Source organism: Triturus cristatus, chromosome 6 (assembly GCF_964204655.1).
Source record: "Triturus cristatus chromosome 6, aTriCri1.1, whole genome shotgun sequence".
Classification (NCBI taxonomy): domain Eukaryota; kingdom Metazoa; phylum Chordata; class Amphibia; order Caudata; family Salamandridae; genus Triturus; species Triturus cristatus.
Window position 1 is genome coordinate 887,716,379 of NC_140589.1, and position 25,388 is coordinate 887,741,766.

At 43.2% G+C, this 25,388-nt stretch overlaps 1 protein-coding gene across 9 annotated transcripts in view; it reads right to left on the reverse strand.

The window, feature by feature from the left end:
* MAP7 (microtubule associated protein 7) overlaps positions 1 to 25,388 on the reverse strand; it is a 733,773-nt gene that overhangs the window by 113,233 nt on the left and 595,152 nt on the right. For all 9 annotated transcript variants that reach the window (XM_085611524.1, XM_085611525.1, XM_085611526.1 and 6 more), the window contains one exon: positions 10,435 to 10,627. In XM_085611524.1, the coding sequence (XP_085467650.1) occupies positions 10,435 to 10,627 (193 nt within the window). The remainder of the gene's footprint in view (positions 1 to 10,434; positions 10,628 to 25,388) is intronic.

Sequence of the window (25,388 nt, forward strand, 5' to 3'; positions counted from 1 at the left end):
ATTGGAGCCCTGCACACAGAATGACTTCACCTTACAGATGATAATATCAATTTGGAGCTCAAAGTGAGAAACAAGGTCCACGGAGCTGTTGTCCTGAGCATGCTTTTTGAGTGGGGAATCAGAACTACTGAATCAGTGAAAAAACATATGACCTATGCTTTTTTTGTGGATAGGTTTCTTTTCAAGCAGGTTTTCTGTAGCTCTAGCAACACACCATCAGAACTCTTGAATATTGCCTTTTAACAAAGATGCATGACTTTTTAACTAAGGATGCAAAATATGTGATTGCTCTAGATAGGCTACTGAAGCCATCCCTAATCTGCCCCAAGGAATAGTATCTCCATTAGTCCTAGAGGTTCCTTGTCCAAATGAGGGAGCTAAGCAGCTGTGCATGTGTAAAGCAAACCAAGCACCCTTCACATCATCTCAGTAAATAGGTATTGTCAAAAATCCATCAATCAAATGTATAGTGACAGAGAAATTATATTGATCCATTTAACAGCGTTTTGTATTAAAGTGCAATAAAAACAAAGTTGCAGAGTGAGCTGCGTAAATAAAGCCATGCCAAATATTATTTCAGCTAAGAAGAGCTTACAATCACTAACAGAATTATCCTAGGCTTTCAGGGACTTAAAATCCCCAAATTCCCGCCCCCACCCCAAGCATTACAATCTGTTGACCTTTACAAAATATTGGAATACCACTCAGACTTTTCCAACACATCTTTACCCCGAAATGGAGTTGGATTATCTGTCGTTTTCTGTTTTGTGGATTAATTCTCCAGCCCGCCCCCTTTGTTTAACCCCTAACTCCCTTTACATCAATCTTCCCCATAATCCTAAAACACCTTCCCTTCTTTTACTTCTAGGTAGAGATCTTCTTTGTATATTTAACGGTGTCATATATTGTACACAGGATGGTGTAGTAATTGAGACCCAAGCAGCGGATGTGGAGTTTAAACTACAGTCACCAGTGTTGGTCAACAGACTCTATCCAGTCCTCACTACTGAAGATTTGCCTATTGATTTAAGGGAGACAGTTAAGGAAGAAGTTTGGGATTTCACTGGAGAAATCATATTGATTAAAGGTGCTAAGCCCTTTAAGATTACCCTTAGACCTAATGCTGTATTTCCTCAGCGTGAACCAATAAAAATGACCTTTGTAGCCACTGAACGAATTACCCCTGTTACTGAGAATATGATAGAGCAAGGAATCTAAAAGGAAATAAATTGCAGTCCATGTAACTCATCTACATTGGCCTTACAAAAATCAGATGAGGAATGGAGGATAGTACAAGACCTCCGAAAGATTAATCAGACTGTTGTACTATGCTATCCTGTGGTATCAAACCCTGCTGTAAATTTATTCCAAATTCCCTCAGATGCAGAGTGGTTTACAGTAATTAATCTTTGCCAGGTATTTTCTCTGTTCTGTTGCAACAAAGAGAGCCAGGATCTATTTGCATTTAGGTTCCAAAAGAACCCTTTGTGTGGTGTCCTGCCCCACAAGGGTATACAGAGAGCCCTTCCAACTGTAAACAAAGAATGTAGAGACTTTGCAGTTCCGATGTAGTTTGCCCCTAATCCAATTTATTGACGATCTACTGATCACCTCAATGGCAAAAGAAGCTTGCAAACAAGAGAACGCTACATTAATTAATCACTTAGCTGAGAATGGACATAAGGTTTCACCTAAGAAGTTACAGTAGTGTCCGGCAGAAGTCATATACCTAGGTCACCAAATATTAAAAGGTGTGAGACGAATGCCTCATGAACAAATTGCAGTAAGTTCTTTAAATGAAATTACCAACTACTCAGTGAGAATGTTTTTGAGAATCGTTGGTTAATGCCGACATGGATACCAAACTTTTCTTTGGTTGCGGAGTCTTTGATAAGGCTGATGCATGCTGATGTCAATGACCTAATACCAAAGGACGATGAATGTATGGAAGCTTTCAAAGAGCTTAAAAATGTGCTTTGCAGTGCCCCCACTCAGTGAATGCCAGACTATACAAAAGATGTTGTGCTGTTTTGTTTCAAAAGAGATGGGTGCACATTGTCTGTACTAACTGAAGCCCATGGTGATACAAAACGCACAACAGGCTATTTTTCAGCAATTCTTGACCCGATGGCCGCAGCTTTGCCTGGTTGTCTCAAAGCAGTTGTAGCGGTTAACCTTAGCTTCAGCAAGCAGAAGGGATTGTGATGGGTTATCCTTTGATTGTTATGGTACCTCACCCAATTGATATTCTCATGACTCGTTCCAGAACACAACACATGACAAATAGCAGCCTAACCCTCTATGAGAGAATTATTCAGTCAGCTGAGCATGTTTCCACCCTGTGATGTAACACACCAAATCAAGTCTCTACGGCTACTCCGGAGAGAGAGGATGACAATGACTTTGATCATGATTTTATCACAGTGACGTAGCCAGCGCTTCAGACGCCCGGTCGATCCCTCTGATATCCGCCCGCTTTGGGCCGGTACTTGGGGGCAGGGGGGTGTTTGGGGTGGGGAGTCGGGTGTAAACTGACCACGAGCAGCGGGCGGTGGTGGATTGGCAGAGTTTAACTATGCTTCTCTACTTCACTGCCTAAGGTGAAAGAAAAGGTTGGAGGGGTCTGCGTGCCCATCAGGTAATACATCTGCAGCGTATGTGCCCACCCCACAGACGCTTTACATCAGCACCGGTTTCGTTCGAGGCAGACGCATTCATTTTTGTTATGCACAGGGAGATTAAGTGATCTAATCACTTAATCTCCAAGGTCGACCGCCGCAGCCATTAGGCCACATTCTGCCTCTTATATGTATAAGGGGCTTTCTTTGAGTCTCTTGTGGTTGTTCCTGGCTGGATTAAAGATGGTGCTTACATGTTGCCACCTTCAATGTTAGAAGCGCACAACACTCAGTGGCGCACATGATGCTCTGTGGGCTGGCACCTTGGCACACATAGACCCAATGTGCATCCGCAGGTAAGACCTAGCATGGTGCCCTGCAGGAGACTGGCATGAAGAAGAGGCTCACCGCCCACCCAAGCACAGCCACACGTTTCCTGACTCATGTGCTTTGGGGCAAACAGTTCAGTTTTTATTTAGCATTTTAGTCAAACTACATATGAATAATGAATGCAACATATGAAACACTCCCAATATAAAACATTGCAAATCAACTAAATTAACTGTATATAATAGGTGATACAGAGTGCATTCTACAAGTATGCACACAGGTCAATGCATACTGCCCATCACATATAGGTAGGTGAATTCCTATTTTTTCTAATAATAATCATCAGGCTGCAAAGCGATCGCTTGTTATAGAGAGAAGCAGTCATATTTTAAAATAAGCACTGACAAATGCAATAGGTTTGGACATGTAAGGTTTTAGGTTCACGAGACCTAGCACAGAGAATTCACTCACTGTGGAAAACAGGACACGGGGGGCTGGTGAAAGATGACGACAAGTAGCGGGGTGGATTGGATATGGCCGGGTTTGACCATACTGCAACCCCAGCAGCAGGTCCTGATCTGCGCAAAACCAGGCGCTAGACTGTTCATCCTACTGCTGGAAGAGAACCCCCGTGAAAGTTGAGTGTGCCGATTCTGCCGAAGCACCCACTTGCGAGCAGGGCCAAAACGTGGAATGGGGAAACGGCCCTGTGGTGCGTGTGATGCGTCACTGCTGCTTTTTCGGCGCAGGAGTGTGCCAAAAATTATGCCCAGGGCCGTCATTGGTAGCACTTTCGAGCTACAAGATTGACTGCCCTGGGACCCACAACAAACACGGTATGTCGCGTACTTCAAACATAACTGCACGTCACATGTGCAATTTGCTCCGGGCTCGTGTGGGGGTAGGGGGTGGTGGGTGTACTGTGTACATCACTCACTGTAGGGGGCGGCGGCCGCACGGCACTGGTGGCCCATGGCGGCGGCCTGCTTTATAATTTATTTGGGGACACTGACACTACTGTCAGAGATTGACAGTAGTGTCAGTGAGTATCCCCAAATAAATTATAAAGGCCGCCGCCACGCGCCACCAGTGTTGCATGGCCGCCGCACTCAAACTAGTGTCGCCTGGGGCGGACCGCACCCACCGACCCCCCTAGCTACGCCAGTGTTTTATCAATGTAACTGAGGTATGCACAAAACCAAGACCAGATATACTGGATGTTCCTCTTACAAATCCTGACCATACTCTTTTCGTTGATGGTTCATGTCTAAGAGATGGATGTGGTATTCTAAAAGCTGCATATTCCAATTGTTCTTTAAGCGGAGTAGTAGAAGCTTCCTATTTGTGCCAAGTAACTTCTGAACAGGTTGCTGAATTACTTGCCCTTACCAGAACCTGCTATATTTCAGAAAGTTCAGGAGTCACCATTTACACAAATAGCCAATATGGATTTGGAGCTATACATGGTTTCAGTCAGTTATGGTCACAAAGAGAATTTTTACCTTCTACTGGAAGTCCTATCAAAAATTGGATGATATGTTTCAAATTTACTGAATGCTCTACAATTGCCAAAGGAGATTGCCTGCTGTGAAATGTGCTGTACTCAAGAGTGGAAATACCTTTGATACAAGTGGCAATCGTAATGCGGATGAAGTTGCCCAATATTGCGGTCAAGTCCAGTACCTTTTAATTAGATGAACCATAGGAGAAACGGTGACAAATATGTTAACAAATACTGTACGCGCTGTTAATCAATTGAGAGAACTGCAACACGCTGCCCCAGAAATAGAAAAGGCCAAATGGGAAAGAATGGGATGTATAAAAGATGCTAGTGATATGTGGGTATCTAATGACGGAAAGTCTGTGCTATCAGGTTTTCTTTTACAGGATAAGGTGTGACATATGCATAGTGAAAGTCGTGTATGAAAGGCATGGAATTATATTTACCTTCCATTCCTATTGGCATAATCCTCAGTTCAGAATGATGGGCGAAGATTATAGTATGAGGTGTATGATCTGTCAAAAGCTAAATGTGGGCAAGAGAGTAGCAGTAACAATGGGTTACACTGGAAAATCTTATGGTCCATTTTATCGCCTCCAAATAGATTTCCTAGAGATGCCTCAACGTAATCAGCTGAGGTACATTCTTGTGATTAGCCTACCCAAAGATGTGACAGTGTAACATCTGGCAAACTACTGCTGCTAGAGTTAATACCGTTTTTCGGCATGCCAGGTCATCTTGAATCTGATCAAGGGAAACACTTTAAAAGTGAGGTTATGCAGTTGAGATGTACAACTTTAGGGATTGACCAAAGACTCTACTGTATTATAGTAGACCAGAAGCATCTTGAGTGGTAGAAAGACTGAATGGGACTATTTAATCTCAGTTAGCAAAAGCTTGTGCTGCTACATCACCTAAATCGCCTGATGTTCTTCCTCTAGTGCTCATGAGTACCCAAAGTAACCCATGCAAAAGAACTGGATTATCTCCACATGAGATATTGATGGGGAGAGCTATGCGTACACCCTCTGGACCACCAGTGGTCGCGGTCCTGTTGAATATCACAGATGAGATGGTTCTTGAGTACTGCAAATGATTGTCTGATATGGTGTGTTCTCTCTCTCTGATCAGGATGACCTTGCTACTACAGCAGTACGATACTCTCCAGGGCATGATTTGAACCCTGGAGATTGGATCCACATCAAGAAACAGGTCAGAAAATCCTGTCTGGGAGATGGGTAGCATGGACCCTACCAGGTGATTCTGGTCACGAACACTGCTGACAAATTTGCTGGTCTTCCGAACTGGATACACACCTCCCATACCAAGAGGGCAAGGTATGAAGGGGAAGAAGTAGAGTTAACATATGCCAATTCTCCTAGTCACCTGTGATTTGAGGTGTCTGAGGCTTCAGAAAAGGACCAGGAAGACCAGACTGGAAACCCACCATGTCCACTGAATGAACAACCTGTTGAATCAGATTGATGTGGAGGTTGCAAACCCGGCTACTTCAGTGGTCCCAACAACTGAAATGAGAATTTGCATATGCAGTGGCAGTGAAAATCCATGGAAAGTTGAAACTAATCTGCCACAACAACCTGCCAGAGAGACAGAGTCTGAAAGTGAACAAAAAAACCCTACTGTGGAACGTGAACAAGTTACATCTGAATCAAGAATCTCGAGCACTTCAAATACGACTGTTCCTCATATCCCTAGCTCATAACATGGGAAGGTATGCATTCCCAAGCTGCCTCACAAGACACTGGGGTTCCCGCTTCTAGCTAGTAATTACACCTAGTTACGCGCTCTGTTTCATTGTATTGTGTGAAATGGGTCCAACAATATCTCCTCATACCCAGCCAAGAGAAAATGATTTAATTTGTATTTTGTTGAATGCAAACTTTCTCCCCCAACGTTTTAATTAATTTTTTTCTCCCCTTTTTTCTTCATTCATCTTTAATGTAAGTTAAAGTTCGGTTTGAACAGTTTTGGATAATAAGCTTTAATGGACATTTTCAGTGTTTTCTTTTCGTTAACTGTCACTCGTTGGGAACGCTATTCTTATTATGTAATAATGTGATGTTCGGTTCTGAAAAGCAGCAGATGTACATTAACGTTATAGATGCATGGGAATATAGCAGTATGTTCTTAGTCCAATGTGTCGGAAGATGGATATGTTTAGGAATAATCATAATTCCAAACCAAGCTGCTGTAGCAATGTTAGTGATGGCACACGGACATCCCAGTGCGCGTATCTAGTTGAGATGTAAACCATGCCCTTAGCAAATGCAACGTCATTACAAACAACAGTCTGTAGGAATACAGGTGATGCTCCGTTGTTCTTGTACTGTATGCACTATATATACATTTGGAAATGTTGCAAATGTATGTGGTGGTACATTTTTTTTTTTTAAATGCAGAAAATGCCAATAAAGAAATTTAAACAAAAAAAAAGACTCTCGAGCACTTCAAGAGTATGTTGGCCAAAGACAACAACTCTTAGAAAGAGACAGTTGAGACATAGGACAAGATCAGAGATGATTAGGGAAAATAGTGAGATAGAAGAACAAGAACAGGCATTCATGACTTTGACTTGGAATCAACTGATGTAAAGCAACCAGAGAGAGAAAGGTGAATCAAAAGTACGATGGTCCAGACTGGACATACAATGCAAAACTCAAAGTTGATTCAGATGACTGTTTGACAGACTCAGAAACAAAAAAAAAGAAAAACCAAAAAGCAGTAAAGATGTGAAAATCGACAACTGTTAAAAGTTAAAAGAACGATAAAAGAGAGTTAGGGTAACATTTAAAGGACTAATGCCTCTTAAGGCATCCACCTGACAGAATAAAAGATACTAATAGTTTCCGAGATAGGGTAGAGACAATAGATTAACCATAAGTGGACTAATTATTGTTCATTGTAGAGGTTTCCTTTAATAGATTTACGTTCATCATGGTGCAGTCGTACTGCAAAATTATAGTTGTAAGTATGGACGTTGCCATTTCAGTTGCTATGTTTGAATGGCTGTTGGATACTGTTGCTCTGGTGACTAGCCCTCCATCTCATGAAAGAAACATTTCACACCTCCCACAGCATGAGAATGTGTATAGTTACGTTTATTATCAAATGTTATCTGAATATGCTAAAGGTTATGAAAGTTAAAATTGTTTTATTTGTTATCATCTGCCTGCTTCTGCAACTAAAGGAGTTTATTATCACCTTCATTTGTCTTTTTCCATTTCCGTTTTTCCTCATCTAGATTATCAACAAAACTCGATTAAACTGTTTTATTCTAACTTTGGTAATTCCTTAGAAAACGTATCTATTGTAAATGGAAAGAATATATCCATGGGCTACTCAACATACGTCTCATACTTATAAAGGGTCAAAATTGAGGGACCAGCATGAGTATATGCTTAAATTATTTACTCCTTTACTAACAAAAGCATTACTGATCATAATGTGCATGATATAACATGTAAAAATATTAACGCAGATGAAAGAATCTTCATAGATGAATTGAATGAAAGGAGAAGAGTAGATGAAGTAAAAGGAGAAGAGAAAATTAATGCTGTCCATATTATTGAGAAAGGTGAGGAGACCTTAAAGGAACCTCCTTCCAAATTGAATCTTAAAGTTAACAAGAAAGAAGCACTACATATGATGCGACAGCCATATGGAAATGAAACAGTAGAGAAATTAAGATGGAATGCGTGTGAACACAGCTATTTAGTAAAAGGATTGTCTTTTTCCAGTGTAGAAGCTAGCATTAAAGGCATATATTATGTGTGTTGGTAAATCATCTTATTTCCAGTTACCACATAATTAGTAGCTATGCTGCATTAGTTTTTCCTCGAATTTACAATACTAATAAGTTAGATTTACCTCCGAGAATTATATTAGATGAAGTAGATGAAGCTTTAAGCAGATTCTTATTGATATTTTAGGAGCATTAATACCATTTGTAGCAGTAGCACTGAATTATGTAATTATTAGAAAATGGTCTACCTTACTTGACAGGCTTGCTACTAACACTGCAGTTGCTTTAACTGTGATTAATGAATGGATGGATGCTTGCAATGCGGGCTATGATTGTGCAACACTGCTTTGCGCCTCACAAAGGAAGTCGGAATTTGCAAAGTTATTAATGCTTGAGAGTTCTGTGCTTACATTCCTTGTAAAGATAATCAGCCTAATGACTATATTATTAATATTACATTTATATTGCAAAAATTAACTGAACTAGAAGAGACAAGTGCTTGAGAAGGTTTTGGATCATTTTTCAGATCTATTGGGAATGGTTTCGCAAAGATAAGCCAATGGATAGGTAGTGTAGGTGGAGGAGTTTTGAAGATGCTATTAACACCAATTTTGTCATATTAATCAGTGTTGCAGGTGTGCTCATTTTCTTGAAATGTTGCAAAAGAATTTCATAATCGAAGGGAATGACTTGTGGGTATTAGAAGATGTCAGCAATGATAGGAAGAAAACGAAAGAGACTTCAAAGTCAAGTAGATGCAAAGTGGACTTTATGATAACATTAAGGATTTTGAAGAGACCAACCAGAAGAATCCAAAGGTAATAAATGATATACAGTAATAAAGAATTGAAGCGATGATATAATCTTCGGGGGTGTGGGTGGAGGTAGTATGAGTGCTAATTTTCAGTTCATAAAAATGCACTTTATTTGTGCTACTGCTAGTACTAAACCATGTTTAGATTGTCTTTCATCTTGTTTAAACATCATCCTATGTCAAGTGATATTGTTGATTCCGATTCTGAAATACATTTTAATAGTTTCACAGAAGTCATCCGAAAATGTTCTCAGGGAAAGTTACCTGAATGTACCAAGCCAAGGACAAATCTTGCTTACCGTAATTCTGTTAAAATTGTATCAGTTCACCCATATAAACAAGACCTTGAGAATAATCGAACCATAATGCATTGGTGGTGGCAAATCATCAAATGTATTCTATGTATAAAGTTTTCTTTTAGACTGTTTCTCATTTGTTTAAACTTAATAAATCATGTGTTCCGATCAAATGTATGAACCCCATTGTCTAAAGCCCTGTACAAGAATGTACATTTCTCTCACTATTGAGAGACCCTACTTCCATTCTTAAAGGCAAATCTATGCCAGATTTTATACTGAACTGTACTGAATTCCTTTATATATGATTTATATGCTTAGCTGCTAATTTACTGATGGCATATTCTGTATTCTTACTTTAATATTTACACAAAGCTTTTAAAAAGATCTATTGTCCGTCATTCTTATGAGCATGTTTCAGAAGTGTTATGTGGGCCCGATTAGATTCTCAAGTAACAATTCCAAGTTGGGAGCACCAAAGTCCGTGCTACAGGGACTACAACACTCAGAAGATTGAAACTACAGTGCTGAATTTGTATGGCTATAGTTCAGAATCTTGTAAGGGTTCCAAGCGCTGACACCTTACCGAGAAGAAGAAAAAAAATCAATAACAATAATTCCTTGAAAATAGATGAATACCTTGGCCACTGGAACAAACAATATAACAACCTATCAAACTATATTCAATTTGAGGCAGCTGAGACAAAATGGCAACACGTTTCATGACTTATGAATTTGTTCGCCATGAATCCTAGGCAGAACTGAAAAGTAAAACACTCAATTGAGCTAAATAATATGAGGAGTTATGCAAAAATTCAAAGAGTACTGGTTACTAGGCCAGGGCCCATAACATTCCCACAATTCGAGTAAACTGTGGTCGCTGTAGCTACCAGCTTCGAAGAAAAATCATGACACAAAGCCATTGTAATCAGAGGGCTTCAAACTTATACAGCTATAACCATGTCCGGTATCAAAGTATCACCCCTCCCAAAATTACATGTTTCGTATTCTGAAAGGATAACTTTACCACCATGATTATCAGCTGAATAATCTGTAATGGTTTGGCCTCTTACGTCTGCAAAGTGATTTTAGTACTCTTTTTGGATGCTTACCTGCTTTTGAAGACGTGTAATTTCATCTTTTTCTTTCTGCTCCTTTTCTTCCGCCAGTCTGAGCTGCTGCTCTTCCTTTTCTTTCCTTTCCTCCTCTTCCTTCTGCTTTCTTTCCACCTCTTGTTTGCGTGCTTCCTCCTCTCGCCGGGCCCTCTCTTCTGCGATTTTCTGTGCCATTTCCTCCCCTTTTCTCCTGTCAGGTAGACACATAATACCAATGGGCATTTAAAACCACGGCTCTGACAGCTTCATGCTCATGGGTAACAATAACAATGCAAAACAATATCGAGAAAATATAATATTGAAATATTTAGCAACTGTTTTTGATTCACTTTTAAGATATTAAAATATAGATGGGTAACCATGAATTACGGGAATGTTTTTCACTGAGGGTTCTAAGTGACACCAAATAGACAATGAGAGCAAAGCTTGAGTTGTCTATGATTTCACTCAAAACCCTGAGGAGAAAAGCCTCCCCATAATTCATTTTTAACCATCTATAATTTTATGTTATGTTTAGCCCTCAGAATAATCTGCCCTTGCTTTCAACTGCTACATAGTGGCAGTGGAGTAATGGGGGAGGTCATACATAACATGACCTCTGTTAGGTATCTCTCTCCCAAAGAATAAAGATACTTACCGACCCTCCTTGACCAACTCCCACCACCTTCCCTGCCTTTCTTCCACTTCTTGCAGCTGTGCATCCTCTTTCAGTCAAAGCAAACGAACAGAGCTGCGCTGGCAGGCTCTCAGAGAGGCCCATCAGCAAGTGAAAAGCAAACCCCAATCACTCACACTGGTTGCCTTTAACTAAAAAGCAAGAATATACATTTCTGAAGTAAAAAGCCCTCACAAGAACTTCAATGCAATTCACAAGGACAGAAAGTTATGGGGAGGTCTTCCAAAACCTTCATTTGAGTTCAGTAAGAGTACACTCTCCCACTTTCTCTCAGCATAATGAAGCCCACTTCATTGAAGCACAAAGGACAGAGGTTGAGTCCACAGATTTTGTCAGAAGGCCTCCATTTTGTTCTCTCCCAAACTATGGGATGGGTGCCTTCAAACATTTCCTCATAAAAAAAGGCAATGCTGAGTTGTGAGTGAGTGTCCCCTTCACCACATGATACCAGTCAACCCTAGACCTCTGAAAATGTTCAACTCTCTTATGTGCTTTACCTGGTCAATCTACTTTTCAATCTAATTACAATCATCTAATCTTACTCCATAGCGATCTATGTGGCCCTTCGCAAATATGTATGATGGGCTTTTTTACGGATCTCAAGCTGGTACTCAAGATGTCAAATTTGAATCAATTTAAAGTGAAAAGGGGAATGAGTAAAGATCAATGCTGTGCACCCCAGTTTGCCGGACGACTAGTAAACGTGTGTAGCACTGTAAATGGTTTGCAGCCACCCTACATTATTGGTTCCTACAGACTGTCTACCAGACAGTCTACCACTCATGAAATTTCACTCTCTGCAAACGCATGAAATGGCAGTGAAAATAATGGGAGTAGTGAACAAAGTTTTTTTCTTCACACTATTTTGAGATCAGGGCTGGCACAATAGCTTATCTGGTTTGTCTACATACTTCTCCAGTAAAACGGTGAAGCATATGTCCATGTTGTTCTCTTTTCTTGGTTGGCTGCACTGTGCTGTAAACAAATTCTTATGTTCGAGGAAGGATGCAACCTCAAAAGTGTTTAGTTTTGTGGCCATTCATTCATCTACTGGGAGGCTTTTATGAGTTCCAGTTAGATGGGAACAGGATACATTTAGGGAGGAGGAAGGAAGAGAAGATTTATTGATCTGTTTTGACTGGAAATTATGCTAGAACCCTCTTGCGGAAATGAATATAAAAGCAATGAACAAAAAATGTACATTGAGCCATTCGAACTCAATGTACATCATGGATTGTTGACGTGTGCACCACAAAACACAGTTCACCTGCTGGTGTGCATCTATCAGAGGAGAGCACTCGTGTTTACATTGGGACAATAATTCGATATATACCCTCACTAGCATCACATCGAGCAGCTGGAGGCACGTGGGAATTGGCTGCATGTCGGACTTCAGAGGAGGTGACAAATCAGGGACTGAAAGCTTTATCGCCCCAATGTTTGTTTACCAAGGATTAAAATGGGCAACAATTTGGTTTTGCGGATCAAACTGACCGGTGAGAAATCATCCTACCTTCTTCTGGAATCCAATAGGTCAAAATCAGTGGGTGAGCTGAAAGAAGTATGCCTAAACAATATTGTCAAGACCAAAATGATTCTATAAAGACCAAAATGATTCTATAAAGACAACAATGCATCCTAGACCCTGTGTCCAGGACTTCCAGAAATCTTTCAGGGCCATAGCTCAGGAAGGGGATGTGTAGAGAATCTTCCCTGAAAAAGCTTACAAGTGTCCTCATTTTTCCATCCATTTGTAAAAGACAAAGTGACTTGTATACATTTTGCCTGGTTGCAATAAGGTTGTGGGATGTGCACCACATGTTCTCAAAATGAAGACAATCCCTATTTAGCCCTGCTACAAATCAGCGGCATAGCTCTGTGTGGAAACTCTAGCTTAAAAGATTGTTGCGAACCTACAAGTCAAACGTTCGAATATCTGTATCAAACCTTTTTATCACTATGAATTTCATACACTTAGCACCATTTAACACTTATAAAGTGATTCTGTTAATCCTATTCCATTTTCTATTCTATTTCAAATCTGCGGGTACCCTGCCATTAAACAGTAGCATGAGAAACTGTTTTGCTTAGTTGATACAGATACATGCCCACTACAACACTTGCACTGGTATGCAGTACATAGTTTCAGCCACGTCCAAACCCTAAGCAGTTTATTCATCAGTCACTGAAGAGGGAAAAAGGTCTTCTTATTGGTAAACCACCACTACTTGGAATGAATTTGAATTCAGTTTTACTCTTGCCTATGAAAGTCACTGAAGAACAAAGACAGAGAAGTAGCTGTGAGGAGCAGGAAATTACCAGAGATTATTGCACCAAAATCACAGGAAGTATAAAGGAAATCAGCATTTTGGAAAGAGTGAGGTTCCTTAAACATCCATATTCCAGCTTGGTAAATCTTCAATTTTTTTTTTTGATTCTCATTGACCATGTATTATTCTCGATTGATAGAGGGGAGCGGGGTGGCATAGACATGATTTATGTAGAACTATAAACATATGTACCTGGTCAGTTTTGTGATTACCCTTATTACTTAGTATGTTTTTAAAGGGGACCAAATCTTTCCAAATGTGGCCATTTTATCAGCTACCATTGCTGACAATTTCTCCATGGCATAAATGAGCCACAACTGTACCACCACATATTAAGGGGGAAGAGTTGGATAGTTCCATGCATGAACTATTGTTAGATGAGGTTAGAGTAAAAAACGTGTAAGCATTTTGCCCATATGTATAGTTAGTGGATATTCTGTCTCCTCTTCTGTATCACCCAATATTAATACCAAGGGGTTACTAGGTAGAACAATGGCTATCATTTTGATTTGTTTCAGAACCTCTGACCAGAAGATCTGAACCTGGTCACAGTGCCACCACATTGTTCCCCTTTCACCAGATCCCATCCAACACAGATCTTGATACCCAAACATTGCGTGAAGTCGATTTGGAGTAAGATACCAGCGCATGAGAATTTTGTAGCCATTTTCTCTGTGTTGTGTGCAGATAGACAATTTTGCGGCCCAACCCCATATGTGTACCCAGGATTCCTCTATGTTTTGGGTATCTAAGTCAGTCTCTTCTGCCTTTATATAGGACGGTTTCACCAATTTCTACTTTGAGTTTGATAATCTATACAAGGCGGAAACTCCTTTTTTGGTTGAACTGCTTCTCAGGAATGTCTCTATCACTGTTGGATGTCTCAGAGCAGCATCTCATTGCTTAGCTGCGACGCCTAATGTGACAACTGGATATACCTAAATGAATCAGTCGTGGAAGGTAGAATTTCTGCTGGCTTGCTGCCAAAGTTTTAATGTGTTCTGTCTCATATAGGTCGCCATGGGTTGCCATTGGTGCTATCATGTAACCCTGGAGGAAAATCGGGGTTATGAAGGATAGGTGTGCTTTAAGAGGGAAATGCCGCCAACCCCTGTTACTGTTGCCGACCAATGAACCATTGCCACTACACTCGAGTCCAGAAAACTTTCACTATGGATTATTCTTGGGGGCTGACACAGAATCCACATGTGGAAAAGAAAGTCCCCCATCATATATAGATTTAAGTAGTGTTTTCTTAGAGACTCAAGGTGACATATTGCCCCACGTGAAGGCCAGCAACTTACCTTGGATGGTTTTTAGGATGAGGAGGAAAATTAAAGAGGTAGCGTATGACATACATACCAAAGGTGGGAGGAAATCCATTTTATGGCCGTAATACGTCCAAACCAGGAAATCTCAAGTTTCCTAAAGTGATATAGAGCTTAAAAGAGTATATTGAATAATGGTGGCAAATTGGCAGGTTTATTTGTGACAACGGTGCTGTGATTTTAATCCCCAGATATTGAAACGCAGTAGAGGACATTCTAAAGCCATGATTAGAGGCAGCTTGCTATATTGTAGCTGAACATTTTGGTATGGCTATTCAAACAGACGTTGAGTAGTTTACAAGGAAACCTGAGGCTTCGCCAAATTTTTTTAAAGCTCCCCCGGCAATATTGGGAGCGATCACTCTGGTTCTGTAATAAAACAGAATATTTCCCAAATAAGTGCTAATTTATGGACAGAAGACTCAACTTGCACCCTTTGATATGTGGATTAATGTTGATTTTTTTGTACTAGAGGTTCACTAATGAGAGCAAATATACAGGAGTTGGGGCAGTCCTGGCATGTACCTCTGGGCAAAATCATGGGAGAGGACTTCACCCCATTATTTTTTAGCCTAGTATTGCCATCACTAACATTTGCCTGAATGTTCATTTTTTGTACAAGCAGAGAGAGGAATCTCCACTCAGTCCAATCAAATGCGTTCTCCGTATCTTGTGAGAGAAGTAACTTCTGGGACTGTGATCTTGTTAGAACATCAATCAGGTCCAAGACCAAGCGAGCAGTATCTAATGCTTGTCTGTTTTTAAGTCATTCAAAATTGGGCCGGATGGATCAGAAGGGGCCAAAAGTCTTCAAGATAGTGCATAAGGATTTGAGTGTAGATCAATGTTAAAGAGAGCAATAGAAATAGGGTAAATGAGCCACGTTCGTGGGGGTCTTAATCGGGTTTTAGTACGAGTCTCGTTTCTGATTCTGCCATAATACTTGCAACTTTCTAATAAACCCCATAGTAATTGAAGACCTAGACTAAAGGTTCACTTGGCAAGTATTTCAATGCTTTATAATAAGTTGCTGTTTAGCTGTCCTGACCCCGAGGTCTTTGTTATCAGGAGGATATGTGATTGCGCTCTGGACTTCTGGGACTATATTTTTGATTAAAGCCTCAAATACCTCATGATCAAAGGGGGTATAGTGATATCATGAAGGTAGTCAAATTGTGTCTGTCTGACATCTCCTCATCCCTTATAAATTATAAACAATATGTAAATTATGGGTAATCTCCTCTGGGGAAGATTTCAACTTCCAGGTAGGATCCAAAATGTGTTATAAGGTGTTTCATATTGTTTGTGCTTTTATTCTATAGGCTAAGAGGTGATCAGCCTTGTCACCCTTATTGTATTATCGTTGGTTGGTACCTATCATTTTATGAGCCATTTCACCCAAGATAACTTGCTCTAGTTCGCTTCTAGCTTGTTGGAGTTCTCTATATATATGTAGTGAGCTCGTGTGTTTGTGTTGGAACTCTCAAATCTTCTGTTCCAGTTCCGCTGTCTTCACCCTGCTAAGCTGAAAGAAGGTAGATGTGTGTGAAATAAGGGCACCTCATTTAACTGCCTTAGTGGCATCCCACAGTGTATCCCACGATACCTTCTCGTCTGTATTCTCATGCAAATAATGCTCGATTGTCTCCCTGACCGAGCGGCAAACAGCTGAATCACAAAAGACTATTTAGTTTATACGCCACTGCCTAATTGTGAGAAGTTGGCCTGGTATATTTTGTCCACCAATTAAAGTGGGCACCCTGTACCAGTCCAAACAACCCTTATGGTGATTTAAGAGGTCAAAGATAACCTTAGAAAGCTATCCAAATGATTGCTGTGGAGAGCAGCCTTCAGGCTTGGTCTTGAAGGAATGTTAAGCAGCTTGTTTTACCAGAATGCAACCTTATAGCATTGGTTAAATGAAAGGAGAACCACCCAGTAGCTATAAAAATATGTTTTTAATAATATAACACACTCTAAGTACGATAAAGTATCTGCTACGTGAGTGGGTGCTAGGTGGCGCACGAGCGGAATGGCAGCCATCGTGTGAGGCTCCCGCAGCCTGGCGCAGGCATCCTATAATTATCCTTGTCCCAACGACGAAACTCGCCCAGAAACAAAGCGGCGAGAAGAGCCCAGAGTCTGGGGTACAAGTGCTCCAAGTTTGACGGCGATCCGGCGCGGACCGAATCTGCTGCTGCCGCTTATGGAAGGGACCGCGGCGCGTCCTTGAGCGGCCTGGAGCTGTCACGCGGTGATGATCAGCACACAAGCCCCGCGGCTCCAATGTGGCATCAAGGCCACCGTCCTGTAATGGCGGTGGCTGAGGAGCGGTGAGTGCCTTCATCTCGGCGCACGTATATACATACTCTTGTTGAGGCAGAGGACGTGATTCACTGCACTGCAATAAATGTATGCAGAAATACAAGCGCGGCGAACTACAGGCCTGGACTACCACGCGGGTGGCGGATCGGCCATCGGTGGTGACAGCACTGCGCGCACACATTACAGAAGAAACTATGCTGAATGTGTAGTGAGGCGCGCAAAATACTGAGGAGGAATCTGCCTTGGGAACCGCAAATATTAGTGAATAAGCAACACAGCCTCGCAGCACTATAATACTACCCTGCTCACTGACTGAGGGTCTGGAGAGGAGCTACCAAGTGAACTGTTGCAGGCGGACTGATAGATAGGGGAGGGTGTGCGTTTTCTGAGACCCTGCTGCCATGCGGTGGCGTGGGGTGCACTAGCCTTGCTACCAGCCTGCTGAAGGACCAAATCTGAAATACCAGTTACATACGCCATATCTCCACACGTGACGATAGGGCAGATACACACCCCGTTTTCTGGGGAGGCCCTCCTGTTGCTGGCACCGTACTTGCGGACATCACTGTGCGCTCTACAGAACTGAGGGATCCAACATGGGGAAACCAGACATGCGCCAACCACGTCTAACATTTGACGGAAAGAAAAGCACGCGGCTACAGACAACGGAGTCAGATACTGGCACAGAGAGCTTGCCGCAAGACCCACAGTCCGCACAGGGCGACGATATGAAGGCGATCCTCCAGGAAGTGCGGCAGGGCTTCGCGAACATGGCTGACAAAATGGATACCCTATCCACGCGAATGGACGCAATAGTCCACAAAATAGGTGGCCATGAGACACGTATAAAAGACACTGAACATCGAATATCAGAGGCCGAAGACAATACAGCCCGCATTCAAAGCACAGTAACACAGATGGACAAGCTCTTAAAGATAATAGCTGCCAAAAATGAGGACATTGAAGCGCGAAGTCGGAGGAACAACATTCGCGTGCTAGGAATACCGGAAACTACCAACACGGGCAAACTGGAGGAATACATTGAGAAACTGCTGTGGGCGGTGGTAGGAGTGGAATCTTTATCCTCTCACTTCATTGTTGAAAGGGCCCATCGTTCTCTCGGACCAAAACCTCCTCCTGGAAGCACTCCCAGACCTATCATCGCACGCCTACTGAATTATAGGGATAGGGATGTGGCCCTAAAAGTGGCGAGAGAGAAGAGACAGCTACACTTCGAGGGAGTACCCTTCACCATATATCCTGATTTTACCACACACGTCCAAGAAGAGCGGCGTAAGTTCCTCCCTGTGAAACAAAAGCTGCGGCAAGCCCAAATTGACTATGCCCTTCTTTATCCCGCACGCCTCCGAGTCACGTTCCAGGGTAAACACATGTTCTATACAAAGCCTCAACAGGTCGAAGAATTCCTAAAGTAGCTCAAGAGACAAAAGGACACATCCTTCACACAAGAAGATTTGCCGAGATCGCACTCACCGGACTTAGAATGATGGCTATATGGTTGGATGATTATCCGTTATGTCTCTTGCTAATAAGAATTGACAGTGCATTGCTGGGCGCGGTGGTTACTTCCATACCATGTTTTCACAACATTGGAGCGCCTGATGGAAAGGACGAGACTTCCTCTCAGAGGGGACATGTGGCTTGGAGACAGCCAGGCACCCTCGAGGCCCATCACGGGACGTGCTTGACGACACAGGCATCCCCTAAACGGCGAGAAGTACCCGTAGGCCATCTAGCAGACCTTCCCCCTACGGGTGATCCCCCCCTTGTTTAGACTCTCTCTGGTCATTAACTAGAGAAGTTCAAAGTAAGGGCTTGTCTAATGGGTACAAGGGAGGGGGGTGGGTCGGATGTAACTGGCATGATTGGGATGCTCCAGTGGGTGGGGGAGGTAGGGGTTTGGGCTAATGAATACGATGACGGGCATATCTTATGGATTTTTTTTTTTTTAAATGTGATTCTCTTGCTATTCGATTATGCTTATATGTGGCTTTGCACTCTATCAGATGTTACATTGCACAAGGGTATAGGGGACCTGGTGGATAAAAATCAACTAAATATAATGTCCTGGAATGTCGGGGGCTTGGGAGATCCGAGAAAACGCAGACAGATTCTAGCATATTTAGATTGTCAACAGATAAGTATAGCACTGCTTCAGGAAACCCATATTAACCCACATTCGCCAGTCATGTTCGCTAACAAGTGGGCAGACAGTCGTTTTTTTTCCTCATACTCCTCCTATGCCCACGGCACAGCTATTTTAATAAAAGAGCGAATGCCCTTTGCACTGGCAGGTGTGATAACAGACCCCCAGGGACGATATGTAATAGTATGGGGCCGCTTGGGTAGGGACTCATTTACGATAGCCAATTGCTATGGCCCCAATGAAGACACACCTGAATTCTTTAATCACATATGGGGAAAAATTGTGAGCATAGGGCCCACACATATAATCTGGGGCGGGGACTTTAATGTAGCCCTTAATCCAGTCCTGGATAGGTCTAACGCCGCAGCGCACCATTACACCAACTCTCAAGCGACATTGCAGGGAATACTGGATGAGGGGGGATTGGGAGATAGCTGGCGTTATACCCACCCACAGGTCAAGGAAGGCACACACTTCACAACGTATGCTGGGACATGGGCTCGTTTAGACTATTGCCTACTCTCCAGGGCATGGGACAGGCTATCCGGAATGTTGTCCATCCTGCCAGAACGTTCTCAAATCATTGCCCAGTGAAACTCATACTCACACCTCTAGGTTACGACAAACCCAGACCTAGTTGGCGACTGCAACCCAATGCTCTACTGGACACGGTTTTTCATAGTGAACTAGGGAAAGAGATTCAAGATTTTTTTCGGAGAAACAAAGGGTCAGTGGACAGCGTGGAGATGATCTGGGAGGCCTTCAAGGTCACAATCAGAGGGTTCTTTGGGGTGCTCAGGGATATTCAAAACACGCTCAGGAAACTGGAACAAGACCTAAGGATGCTAAAGGTGCGATGGGAACCGGGGAAACGGGTCAAGTGCAGACCGACTTGCGGGAGAAGCTGTTGGAATATGAGGATGCTGCGGCGCAAGAGACGAGATTCAGGGGACGATATTGGGTGGCCCGTAGATACGTGAGTGTGAACGGCCAGAAAAAGCCTTTGCTGAAGTGATTAGTCGCCCCCGCTTCTCCACTCGCATCCTAGAAATTAAAGGACCTGGGGAGATAGTGCAACGAGACACAATTTGAAATGCTTGAAACATTTACCTTGCACTATAACACACTATATACCACGCAGCGAGATGGATTGATGGACATGGACGATTTCTTGGCAGATGTGGCACTTGTGTGGCTAAGCAATACGCAGAGGGAATTCATATGATTTCCTTTTGAGCTGGACGAAATCAGAGAGGCGATAATGCAGCTGAAAAATGGGAAGGCACCTGGCTTAGATGGCATTCCAGTCGAATTCTATAAGCATTATATAGATATTATGGCTCCAGTTCTTAAGGAAATCTACAAAGAATCCTTAGAAAGGGGAGTGCTTCCCCCCTCGATGAGAGAAGCACTGATCACGTCCCTTTTGAAGCCTGGTAAGGCACCCGATTCTTGCGAGACTTATAGGCCGCTTTCGCTTATAAATTGTGACACGAAAATCCTGGATAAAATCTTGGCTAATCGGTTAACCCTTTTAATGGATAAGTTTATCCTTCCCGACCCGTCGGGATTTGTCCCCGGACGAGCCACAACTCACAACCTTCGCACCCTGCTCTCCCTACTCCAGAATGTAGCACCTGAATTCCCAATAACTGCAGTATTTTTGGATGCCACTAAGGCGTTTGATTCTGTGGAGTGGAATTATTTATTCGGGGTATTACAGCGTATGGGCTTTCCTCCTTTATTTATTTCCTGGATTAGGTTGTTAGATCAGCAGCCTACTGCCAAAGTGTTGATCAATGGTCATCTCTCTCCCGCTCTTTCCATCACGAGAGGCACGCGGCACGCGGCACGGATGCCCGTTGTCTCCACTTCTTTTTGCTATAGCGGTTGAGCCGCTGGCATCCAGGCTTCGACAACATCATCGAGATAGGGCGTTTCGTTGCTGTTTACGTCAAATCCTGATATCCCTTTATGTGGACGACATTACCTTATATATTAGGGATCCCCAATAAAACATTAACCCTATATTACGGGAATTCCTCGTTTTTGGCAGACTTTCTGGGATTAGCATCAACTGGGGAAAGTCTCAGTTTTTTCCTCTAACACCTGCGGTTACCAGATTTGCTCTAGATTTCCCACTGGAATGGTGCGACACTGACCTACGCAACTTAGGTATACAGCTGACCGGAGACAGGGAAACCATTATCCTCCTCAACTATGGCACAGCCATCACACGCCTTGCTGGCAATGTAACTCGCTGGATATCCCTACACCTCTCGTTCGCAGGCCGTGCTTCTTTAATTAAAATGGTTGTTCTCCCGCAATTTTTATATCTTTTCATGAACATACCTTACCATCCTGGTTCCTTTTTCTTTAAAACTCTGCGTACTGAGTTAATACGACTTCTTTGGGGAGGTAAGCAACCGAGGCTCAAATGATCTATACGTACAAAACCCTATGCTCATGGTGGCTTTGATATACCAGACTTTGAGGTTTACTTTCTAAGTGCACAGGCACATTATGCTTATTATTAGATTAACCTCCCCAGATACATGCCACAGGTTGCTACGGAGGATTGGCTTGCTGACCCTATTCCGTTGGCCGGTCTTATACATGCCCCTGTTCGGACTCACGCAACACCACCTACCACGGTCACAGGCACGGTGGATGCATGGAACCGTATTGCAGACCTCCTCGATTACCCCTTGCTATACTCCTCGAGGCTTCCACTGTCCTATCATCCCTGCGTGCCACTACTGCAAAAGAAAGGCTTCCATAAATTGTTCGAAAGGGTTAATGTCACTAAATGGGGCGATCTTTCTCATGAAGGCGTGTTCCGTTCTTTGGACCATTTTTTTCAAGGGATTCAGCCTTCGCCTTTAGATTTTTTCTTATATGTTCGACTCAGACAGGAGATCCGTTTGGTCGTTCCTGACTTCCCTCGGGAGCCCATGAACCTCGACTCGTGGCACCTAATGTTGGGGTCAGCGGATGGCAAACATCTAGTGTCTAGGCTATACAACAACATACGCATACAACAAATAGGCGACCCTAGTCCAGCCCGAACGCAGTGGACCGCAGAATTAGGGGAGGAAGTACCTGACGAACAATGGACATACTGTTGTCTCCAGACCTCACAGATTTCTGCCAGTTGCAGACTGCGGGTAATACACTGTAAATTTCTACACTGTATGTACTACACCCCGGCCAAAAAGTTTAGATACCAACTGTCTGATAATGACCGATGCGAAAGGTGTAGGAGGCCAGAAGCTGGATTTCTACATTTAGCATGGGAATGCCCGAGGGTGCAGGAGTTCTGGGAACAGGTTTATGCGGCACTTGAGAAAATGACGAATAGCACACTAGCGAGAGACCCCCTGATGGCGCTCTTAGGCTATACTGCACAAATACCCAAATCACACCGCAAATTCCTGGCTGTATCATTCCTACTGGTAAAGCGCAGAGTGGCCAGCCAGTGGGGCAGAGGGAGAGCTCCGAAGTTCAAAGATTGGCTGAGAGATCTGCTCTATTGTCAGGAATAATTGACCATATATACAGAAACACTCCCACAAGCCTCTAGGCCCAGGGATATATGGGGTCCTTTCCAAAGTTACCTCCTTATGCGAGACTCGGATGGGCCAGATGCTCCTCCTCTGGAAATCGATACTCAACTGTGTTGCAAGGTCACCACTCCCTGTCTCCTATACTGCCATCCTCTATAGGACAGATTCATGAGATCGCATTCAGTATTGTGGTTACATGCTCTGGAGTCTCCTGCTCTGCCACTACTACTAGAGAATTCGTGGCATGAGGCCTGGATGAGCTGTACGTAAGAGCGTGCTGTCTGTCTGTTGAACTGTACCCCTGATATTCTAGAATATGCTCCCTTTACAGTATTCTCGACATATGGACATTTGCTGTCATTGTATGGTGCCCATGTTTTATCCATCAGCTGTTTCTTTTTGATGTTGCAAAGAGTACAAAGAGAACACAATGTAAGATGAAAGCCTGTATCATTTATGGTTTCTAGACAATGTAAGGTTTGTTACACATGATGAAAATAATAAAATAAACGTTTAAAAAAAAAAAAGTATCTGCTACGCGCAGATCATCACAAAGCACACAATACTGTAGCACAGAAACAATAGTAAATAGCACTAATACACAGTGGGCTCCAGAGGGAGACCAAACCATATACTAAAATTGTGGTATAAGAACCACAACTCAAGCCAAGACAATGTCTAGAGGATGTAGAATCGCTGGGACCCCAAGGAACCACCCATGGTGAGTAAGTAGGGACCCCACGGAGGACAATTCAATGGGAGAGCCGCGGTTGCAGTTTTAAAGTTTAAGGACCCTTCTAAGTGGACTTTGAAGAAACCCTGTGGAAGTTAGAAGGTTGGAGAGCCACCCCACCCATGGATACTGTAGTACCAGAGTTAACAATCCCACGAAAGCTGGGTGCATAGGTCTGAAGTGGTGTCGGAAACCACCGTTGATCTCCATGGAGGACTTCGAAGAAGAGCCACTGCTGGGAAGAAGAAAAGTGTCAGTCGGAATCCAAAGCTGGATTCTTGATGAAGAGTACCTGAAAGCAGAGGGGACAGAGTCTGGGTCACTCAGGAGTGACCAGGGGCGCGGTAGACAAATGCCCACCGATGTCGGGTGCTTCAGGTGAGTTGAGGGGGTTCTTGACTCTGCAGCCAATCATTGGGGGAGGAGTGGATGTCGAAGTGCATTGTTAAATTTCTGAAATGCATTTTTCGACATCGACTAAATCTATAAATGTGCCCAGTTTAAAGTAAACCAACTGAGCAAAGTGAGAGCGACATCTCGCTAGAATGTTGTATATATTAGTAATGAATTTGTGTTATCACTATAAATAAAGCATAGCGAAGTAACTAAGTAATTTTTATTGTTTTTTAAAAGAAATGAAAAGAAAAAAGTATTTTTATCTTGTATCAACTGTCAGTAGTTCGTTTTAAAATTGTTATGAAATGTAAATGTCTTTTTTATGTGATCGCTTTTATGTTTTTTTTTTTATGTGCTAAAAACCGAATAAAGAAATACTTGACTTGACTTGACTCTGCAGCCACCGGGACCAGGAGATGTCGCGGATGACCAGGAGGCGGATATGGGCTGTCCCATGAAGGATGTCGAGTGCTGAGGGGTCGGTGTCCAGCGGGATCACCAACAAGCCTTGGCAGCGGCAACCCACGAAGAAGGTCAAGAAAAGGTATGTTTCGGACCAGCAAGGTGCAGGAGACTCACCAAACACAGGGGAGTCAGGGCAAGCCTGGAGCAACTAGGGGAGCCCAAGAAAAGCAGTATTGACCCTCAAGAGACCCACAGGCCGGAGGCACAGGAGTCGCAAGGGGACCTCAAGCAGTTTCACAAAGCAGCAGCCCATGGAGCACTCGGTGCGAGGAGGCCAGAGTTCTTTGTAGGAAATGGTGCCAGAGGTTGGGGCTACTCGGAGCCCAGTGCACTTGTGTTGGAAATGCCAACAAGCATATGCACTAGCAAAAGCAAGCAGTGCACAGGGATACGGATTTTGCAGCCCCACGAGGGATTCTGACCTCAAACTCGGTAAGAGGGTAGCTCGGACCTGAAGGGACTTGGAAACCCACCTCTTGTGTTGCAGGGTCTGTAGGAGCTCAGGAGCAGCAGACTGGTCAATCGTGATGTGATGCCTAAGGTTGCAGGGGAGTGATTCCTTCACTCCAAGGGAGATATCTTCAGTTGTCCTTGATGCTCCACAGATCCTACACAGAGCCTGTATGGTGCACGGGCACAGACGATGCTTTGGATGGAGTGGGAGACAAAGTCGGGCCCAAACAGTCGAAGTTCAGTGGTTTCTGGTTCAGAATCTTGTCCACGTCGAATCTAGGGTCCTACAGCCAGATAAGCCCTTTTGTACCCACGGGAGAGTGTTGGACAGATTCAGGGGACCCTCCCAGGGGAGGGTCTGGACAGTGGGGAGGTTACTCCCATGTCCTTTGTCCAGTTTTGTGCCAGAGCTGGAGCCAACCGCTCCCAGGACTGGTTTGAACTGGACTATGCACAGGGACACCAAATGTGACCCTCATGCAGACTTTCGTTCGCTGGCAAGTGCTTCCACC